At 36.2% G+C, this 9216-nt stretch overlaps 1 protein-coding gene across 1 annotated transcript; it reads right to left on the bottom strand.

Annotated features, from left to right (window-relative positions):
• Positions 1-3992: 3992 nt before the first annotated feature.
• On the bottom strand, positions 3993-9014 carry LOC135208650 (uncharacterized). Its single transcript, XM_064241045.1, has 4 exons — positions 8328-9014; positions 6756-7340; positions 4236-4598; positions 3993-4034 (listed from the first exon to the last, which is right to left on the bottom strand). The coding sequence occupies exons 1-4, from the start codon at positions 9012-9014 to the stop codon at positions 3993-3995; spliced, it is 1677 nt and encodes a 558-aa protein (XP_064097115.1).
• Between the last annotated feature and the right edge of the window lie 202 nt (positions 9015-9216).

A 9216-nucleotide genomic window follows, 5' to 3' on the forward strand; every position in this document is an offset into this window, starting at 1 on the left:
AGGAATCTCCGTTTTCGAGTTCCACAGTAAAATTATTGTTAGGGTGTTTCCAGTTAATAACTGTAAAAATTATGAAGCTTGCCATTCTTATCTAAAAAGGGCGAAGGTATCGTCCACATACCTTCTGTAGAACAATGGTTTAGAAGAATCAGGACAAGAATTCAAAAATTCTTGTTCAAGACTAGACAAAAAAATTTGCGAATAATGGGCCCAAGGGAGAACCCATGGCCACACCATCAACCTGAGAATATAATTTATTGTTAAAAACAAAAGCCGAGTCTTGAACGGCAAGCTCTAAAAATTGCTTAAAAAGAAGCTTATTAAAACAATGAAATAAAAATTCTTCACTTGGAAATATTCTATCAATTATGATGTTTATAGTTCCATTAATAAGGACATTTGTAAACAACGACTCCACGTCAAAACTGGCCATAAAGAGTTCACCATCCTGTTTAGTTATTTGATCCTGAAACTCGCAACCGTTTTTCATATTGTAATGGTTAAAAGAAAACTCATTTAAAATTGATATATTAAAAGATGGACTGTTGTATGCCGCCATAATTGGTCTAGTAGGCAAACCAGGCTTATGAATTTTCGTTAGCCAGTAAAGAATGCTAAATGAAGAGCCCGAGACAAAGTTTTTGGTATGTATTTTCATCTAATATGTTTTCATTTTTTAGTTTCCTTAAAAATCTGTTAATGTTATCTTCACGTTTATAAATATCTAAAAAGTTAGGCTCTCCTAGAAGTTTAAATTTAGTGTTATCGGAGAGAATTTCTTCAATTTTTGTTGTATATTCAGTTTTGTTTAAGATTACGACACCCTTTCGCTAGTCTGGCTTACAGATAACTATATCATCTCTTTTTCTAAGTGTGGGTAATAATTCCAGGTCATCTTTTCTAAAGAACGGAGTCCACGAGACCTTCAGTTGAGAATAGGTCTTATGGGCCAAAGAGGAAATTTTCTGTTGTAAATTGCCAACATTTATATTTACATCAAGTTTGATGAGACGTTGAAACAACACTTCCAACGGATAAAAGAATCTGGCATAGTCAGGTCCATAAGAAGGTAAACAAAATTCAAGCCCAAACGAAAGTAAAAAATTCCTCTCTCTTAGATAGCACATAGTTAGAAAAATTAAAAATGCAATTACATCTTTGCTTAATAACAGGAGTAGCAACTCCCAAGCTCTGCAATTTCCTCTGGTGGCGCTGGTAAACATTATCTATAAAATCATTTATATGTTTATTAAAATATTTCTGGAAAATAATACGGTCCAAAACAGACAAGTCATTAAATAGTACATTTTTCAATTGTGCATTTTTTTTTCAATTATATAATATTACTGTTACACAATTGAAAAATGTACTATTTAATGACTTGTCTTTTTTGGACCGTATTATTTTTTCAGAAAATATTTCCAGAAAAATATATATATATATATATATATATATATATATATATATATATATATATGTGTGTGTGTGTGTGTGTGTATAGTATATATATATATATATATATATATATATATATATATATATATATATATATATATGTATATGTATATATATATATGTATATGTATATATATATATGCAAATATATATTTATTATATATATATGCATATATATATATATATATATATATATATATATGTATAAATATATATATATGTTAGTGGCATCGTCGTTTACCAAAACGAGCCACAGGTTGTAATTTTGGTTCGCGTAACGAACGTCGTTGGGTGATCTCTCTCCCTCTCAGTCTATGTCTCCGTTGAACTGGGAAGATATTCTCTTACTCAATATTCATTTCTTGCTTCTTGAGTGGTAGAGGGTATGTCGTGGAAACACAAAGTAGCAAAAATACAATGTATTGTTCAAGATTACATCTTGTGATAGATTGCAGAGAAGGTTTCTGAATAGATGTTTGAACTAAGAGGAGTAGAGGAAGTCTGAGTCACAATACGTTTACAAATCATAGGTGAGCAAAACTAACCAAAGATACAGGTATACGAATGAACATACTTATCTAGGTTACGACACGTAAACCTTCTCTTTCTCGTGAGAGCCAAAATGGTTCCCAAGGAAGTGGTTGTTGATGTTTTACATACATTTTGCTTCGGTAAGGTTTTCACACTCTATGTTGGATTTCGGGCAGACTTTCCGCTATGGCCTCTTTGGCCCCTGACCACGAACAAAATCAAATATAAAAGAACAGTCAGGTCGGAAAGATTGCCTTGCCACAGGATGTGTGCGAGTGTTGTTTCAGATATAGATACACAAGTTATGGTAAACATATAACTACCAAAATCAGATATATATAAAATGATTATATAAAAAAATACATGGAGTATAAAGATATAGAACCACACACAAGATATATGCATATGATTTGATTCTAAATACAAGAATTATATGTTATATATTGATACATTTATATAATGTAGGTCATGAAGATACATATTCAACAAAAATATTGACATATTTCTGATGGTTACAGGACACAAAGATTATATATTGAAAGAAAAATCATATATTGATAAAAATTAATGGTACCAATATGTGATAAGATATAAGATAATAGATATATGATAGGTGATACCTGATATATGTATACATGTATTTATTGATTCAAATTACTGATTCAAATAAAGGTGATTAAAATATGTGCACTTTATATAGATTCCTAGTGCGTACACGCATAAATATATTCTCTACCGAAGATATAGGTAAGTGTGTGCTGATTACTTTTATTCAGATACTTTTACACATGGAATGCATTGTCAATGAGGTTCTTTACTTCACAATTAGCCAGTGACCTGATCCGCTTTTCGTGCATTTCACAATTCCAAACAATCCATTATGCATCAAATGGAATGGCCGGTTTCTAAGCAACACGGATGTCAAATGCCTTAAGGGCACATTGAAGATTGTTCGGACAATCTCTGATGTTCTGTTGGTGAGCCATTCTTGTTCTCCTCATCCTACGCCGAACGAATACATTCACAGCGACCATAATCACCACCATCACCAGAGTCACAGCTAACAGGATATAGTATCGAAGGTCCTCAGCACCATTGTAAGCGGGGAAAGTCCAGTCCATGGTAGCTAAATGCATCAGCTTCTGGGCTACCTTTTGATTGAAAGAGAGAGGAAGTGCTGGGATATGGGTGTTACCCCAGGAGAAATTTGCAAGGTAAGCTCTCTCCCTTATGATGGTGCTTATTCCATGCACGGTGTAGTTGGTCGTTGCTCCACTGCAGCCGTTTGCAGTGAAGAACAGTCGTGAAGATGCAGCTGATCCATCCGAGCATTCGACTTTAAATTCTTCAGTAGAGAATCTCGACCAGGTTCCGTTGTCCAGCCTGTAAGCGAACTTATACTCGTCAAAAGGGTAAAGATGATCCAGGCAGTGTTCTCACGTGTGGGGAAGAGTACCGTTAAAGGCTAGGCCTAACTCACATGAACCCTCAAATATATTGTGGAATTCAAAGGAGTCAGCCATACAACCCTTATTACCCATGGCTGTGTAACAATTAGCGAACAAGCCCTGGTCTCTGATGACCGTAAAAGTTTCCTTATTAGTGGAAATTAATTCGTAGCCAGACAAATTCGATATTACTGGTAATGAGCTATTGACATGTAAATAGGAAACGGAGCTACATTGTAAGATTCCATGCATCAGAAGGATCAAAGGGGATATTAATCATGATTCTATAATTTTCCACGCTTACTGAGATTATGCTATAATAGAACTCAATCTTATGTGCTTCTAACAAAGGAGTGTAACCAAGTTTGTCACAAGCATTCTCTAAGGTTAATGTTAAGTCTTTGATCGGTAACAAGTGCAGCGCCAAAGTCTTTGGATTTTTCAATAAAATGAGAAATCTTTGTATGTATATGATCCATCTTCCTATTGTAATAACATTATGCTAAAGTTGCGAGCAAAGATTGCACGTCTTTGATCTGATTTATGTTACTGGAATGTTCATTCAACAATGTCATAAGCTGATTTATTGACTCTAGCTGCCTGCGAAGTTCAGAGAAAATTAATTCATGTTCATGTTGTAAAAATTCAATTCTCTTATTCTGATAGTTAATTTTAAGACGATTGGAAATTCCAAGACCTAAGCTTGCTACGGACCCAAACAGATTAAGTGCAGCAAAGATAAAGGGGTTACGCCTTTCTACGTTAAGTGTGTCTGACGGTCCACATAAGGAGGTCACGTACCAAGCATTCTGATTCAGCCGTCTTGTTTTGCAAATCATAAGACAACAACTTGGCGATACCCAAGGTCTGAGCAAGCGGATTCTCTGCACTGTACGGAAAGTCAAGTTTGTGCAGTTGATTCACTGACTCAGCAAATCGTGATAAGTTGGTTTTAAGATTAATGACATCATTCTCTGGCAAGAAAATCGCTTGCATATCAACTACAAGAATTACGCTGCTTGCTGTAAGGAATATGTCCTCGGTCCTTTCAATGATTGAGCCATGACTGGATTGAATATCCTTTGTTTTGGAACTAGTCCCACACGACAAAAATGCCTGAACAATCAGTACCAGTTCAAACAAGATAAGCTTCATGTTGGAAACCTGCAAATAGTTAATTATATGTAATTACTCATGTTTAAATTAGCTACTTCTTATTCAACACAGATAAAAATATGTGATAAAAACATATATATTTTCATACTAGTTTTATATATACTAGTTTATTATGTAAGTTTTATATATAGGTATAAATATATTCCTCTCCTTTTTTCCTTTCTTCCCCTTACCACTAGCTTCGAACATGAGCCAATGGCACGGTTTGTATGTCAGTAGGCTGTGCTACGTTCTGAACCTTTAGCCTATTTGCTGTTAGTATTTCTAGAATACAGAAAGATCCTTCAAATTTAGGCGTTAGTTTATAGTTCAAACCCTTGCGCACGTATATTTGTATATAGATTCGATCACCTACTGCATATGGTTTTGTTTGTTTGGCGGTTTTATCAAGATTCTTTTTCATTATTATTTGAGCTTCTTCTAGATTCTTACGAAGTATATTATATCTGCTTACGCTTGCATTCATAACTTCCCTTAGTGGATTTGTTAAATTGTTTGTGGACATAAGGATATGGAAAGGCGTCCTAGCAGGAGTTCCATAAAGTGCTTCATGTGGGGACTTTTTACAGATACATGGTAACTGTGATTAAGAGTGCTTAGAACCATGGGGATGGCAATATCCCAATTGGGATCCATTCCCCCAAGTGTAACTCGTAGGATATTTAACACCTTCCTATTTACCCTTTCCACCAATCCGTTTGACTCTGGGTTATAAATCATGGTATTAATCTTCTTAATGCAAAGGAATTCGCAAAACGAGGTAAGGAACTGATTATTGAATTCTCCACCAGAGTCGGAGATTATCATGTGTAGAATTCCGTGTTTACAGATGTAGCACTCGTAGAATTTCGTAGCGCATTCAATTGCGGTTTTTGTTTTCAATGCTATTAGTTCTGTGTACCTGGCCAAAGCATCAATTAACACTAAGAGGTGCTTATTTCCTGTCAGATTCGTAAATCCCTGTTGATAAATCTAAGTGTACTCTTTCAAAGGGTTGATTTGGTACGGGGTAGGCCCTAGGCTGACAGGTGTCTTAGTGTGCCCTTTGTTTTCGTGACAAATGTGACAATTAGCTATGTGTTTTTTTATATCTGTAAGCATTGTAGACCAGTAGAATAGTGATTTGGCTTTCTGTGACAATGATAGAGAACCCGGGATGACCATGTAAGGGATTGGAATACAACCAGTTCAGGACGATTGGTATAAGAGAGATTAGTACCCCTACATGATCGTTAGTCACCTGCAGTGCTTCGTGTTTTCCTCGTCACAGACCTACACAGAATATTATCTTTGATTATATAATTCTGCTGCGCATACTTTAAATATTCTTTTTCTTTAGGATTTTCGTTCAAAGCATCTATTATTTTACTTAACTTCTGATCTTTCTTTTGTTCAGTCTGTACCAGTTCAGCGCTACAACCTGGGTCTTCAATGTGCGCGATCGTTTGTATTAGTGAATTTTCTTGTTCAGATACTGTTTTAACAATGGGTACGGATGTTGCTATATCTTCTAGTTCAGCTAACGGTTCCATGCATGATGGCACGGGGTTGCGGGATGATGCATCAGTGATGAAATTTGCTTTCCCAGGTAAGTATCCTATCTTTGTGCCAAAGTCCTGAATGATCATATGCCACCGAGTTCTTTTGGGACTGTGATTAAAGCCTTTGAAGAAGGTGAGGGGCTTATGGTCAGTAAGGACCTTAACAGCATAGCCATAGATTATGAACTTAAAATGTACTAGTGAGTTAGCGATAGCTAGCCCTTCCTTGTCTATTACAGCATATTTACTTCCAGAGGGCTTCGGTTTACGTGAATAAAAAGCTATCGGGAAGAACTGTTTATCATATGGCTGAAGTAGTACCCCTCCTACCCCCTGGTCTGAGGCATCAGTTGCGATAAAGAATTCCTTACTGAAATCAGGGAATTTTAAGATAGGTGAACTGCACAATTTTTCTTTCAAAGTATCGAACGCCTGTTGATGCGTTTCAGACCATATAAAATCTATGCCCTTCTTCATAAGATCAGTTAAAGGAGCTGCTATGATTGAGTAGTTGTACACAAACTGGCAGTAGTAACCGCTGCACCCAAGAAATTGTTTTAGGTACTGGAAAGTTACAGATAGCCAACACCTTATCATGGACTACCTTAAGACCTTGACTAGATACTGTAAAACCTAAATTGACTAACTCTGTCTTAAAAAACTCACATTTGGATATTTTTACTCTTAAATTGTGTTGTCTTAATCTTTGTAGCACTAGTTCTAGTTTATGCAAATGTTCTTCTAAGGTATGAGAAAAGATTACAAGATCGTCCATATAGGCATGAAAGGTATCTCCCAATAAGTCTCCAAACACTATGTTAATCATTCTAGTAAATGTGATTGGGGCGCAACGTAAGCCAAAAGGCATACATAAAAATTCATAGTGTCCCCTGGCTGTGCTGAAGGCGGTGTATGGGGTACTCTCCTTAGCTAAGGGTAACTGGTGAAAGCCTTTAAGTAAATCCAAGTTGGTGAAATATCTTTTCTGTCCTAACAAGAATAAGATATCATCCATACATGGCACCGGTAAACGATCGGGAATCAATTCCTCATTTAAGCGACGGAAATCTAAGCAAATTTGCCAAGTCCAATCTTTCTTGGGTACAACAATTAAAGGAAAGTTATAAGGACTGTTCGATTTCCTAATGACTCCTTCTAACATCTGTTCTACCTCGTCATTTATTTCATTCTGAAATTTCATAGGGAGTCGATATGAAGGTACGTAAATAACTTTATGCTTGTCTTTTAACCATATTTGGTGTTCAATGACATCCGTTTTCCTTAGAGATCCCTCGCTAGTGGAGAAAACATCATGATATTTAGATAAAAGTTCAAAAAATTTCTTCTGGTTCCCCACCTCTTGAATGTCTTTATTGATTTTACTTTTGATAGATTGTAAGAGGGATTCGTCAACAATGGGTTGAGCGTGGTTAATTTCAACAACAGTAAGAAGCGATATTTATACACTTCCATATCCACAGTATGCTGATGTTGTTTGATTACTAGATCAGTAATCAAGTGGTTACAGACTTCAATGTTAACCTGATGCCGTGAGTCAACAGTGTATAATGCTTGCATCATGGAAAGTCCATTAATTTTCAGTGTCTTGAAGGATTAAAATTTCAGATCCAGCAAAGTTTTCTTAACCCGCACTGATAGGTACAAGGGTGCATTAGGCTCGATAGATTGTGTGCAAGCTGCCAATACGGGTGTGCAAGAATTCTGTTGGGTCACTTAGACAATGTCATGATTCATAAGACAGGTGATTGGTTCTCCAATGTACGTTACTGTTTGATTGTCTGTCTCCTTTTTGTCCAAAACGGATTTTAATGTGTTGGAAGATTTGTAGAATTTTCCTTTGATAAACATGCCATTTTAGGCAGGAGCTAGGATAATATTTCTTATGCACATGGATGGATATCCTACAATTACAACTGGATACATATCAATGTGTTGTACAACTATAAATGTGTCGGTAAGTGTGCGCTTACCCACCTTGTACTGAACCTGAGTTACGCCGCAACACTTAGTTCTTTATTGCCAATGCCCGAAAGTCGTACTCCGGACCTCTCAATAGGGAAGTTTGAAAACAACAAGTGATGAGTCCGTAAGTCCATGATATTACGTGGACTACTGGAATCGAAAAACAATGTAAAAGCTGATATTCTAGATTTACGGTGTGAAAAGTACGTTGTACTAATTCATCATTACTGATTATAGCAAGAATTCTATGAAAATCTACTGGGTCCTGCACTGACTTTTTGGATACGGTCGTGTGATTCATAGGAAAATTCTGTGTTTCGCATAAGTCTTCTGGATGATTAAATTTATTTTCTAATTCAAAGGATGTTGATACGGATGACCCAACATCACTCTCCCCCCCGCTGGAGTTAATTACGTGGTATTTGCTTTGCTTTGGACACTCGGAAAATTTGACTGACTGATTGTTTTGGCTAGACGGGTTAGGAACCATGTTCCCTGAAGCCTGATTTGCTTGTTTCTGATTCTGAGCAGAGTTACTGTTCACTTGTTTCTTTTTGTGATAATGTGGATTCTTCTTCTTATTATCATTTGCTACTTGCTGTGTATTTTTAGCATTACTCTGCGGCTGGTTGTGCAAGAAACAGCGAGCGTACGCATGACTTGAGTTATTTTGAATGGAGCAAAAATGTGTACTGCAATCTGCTATCATATGTCCCGTCCGTTTACAGTTAAAACAAGTGATCTCTGCCGTGTTACTATGAACTACGTTTACCTGCTGTGATTTGTTTCCATTCTTTGCAAAAACTTGGACAAGTGAGGGATCTAAATTTGCACATTTAGACATATGTTTCTTAATTAGTTTGTAGATATCAAGTTCCATACTATCTGACGTTAATTCCTCACCAAAACACCGTACCAAGGTATGGCAACATAGCTGTTATGAATATTAACTACATGAGCCTCGTAAAATCCTTTACAGTCATATTTTTGCCGCTAACCCAATTAGATGTATTCAGTTGTTCCAGATATTCATTCAGACAGTCTGCAATAAGACCAGATGAAAAATATTTCTTAGAGCTAAA

Source organism: Macrobrachium nipponense, chromosome 11 (genome assembly GCF_015104395.2).
Source record: "Macrobrachium nipponense isolate FS-2020 chromosome 11, ASM1510439v2, whole genome shotgun sequence".
Lineage (NCBI taxonomy): Eukaryota > Metazoa > Arthropoda > Malacostraca > Decapoda > Palaemonidae > Macrobrachium > Macrobrachium nipponense.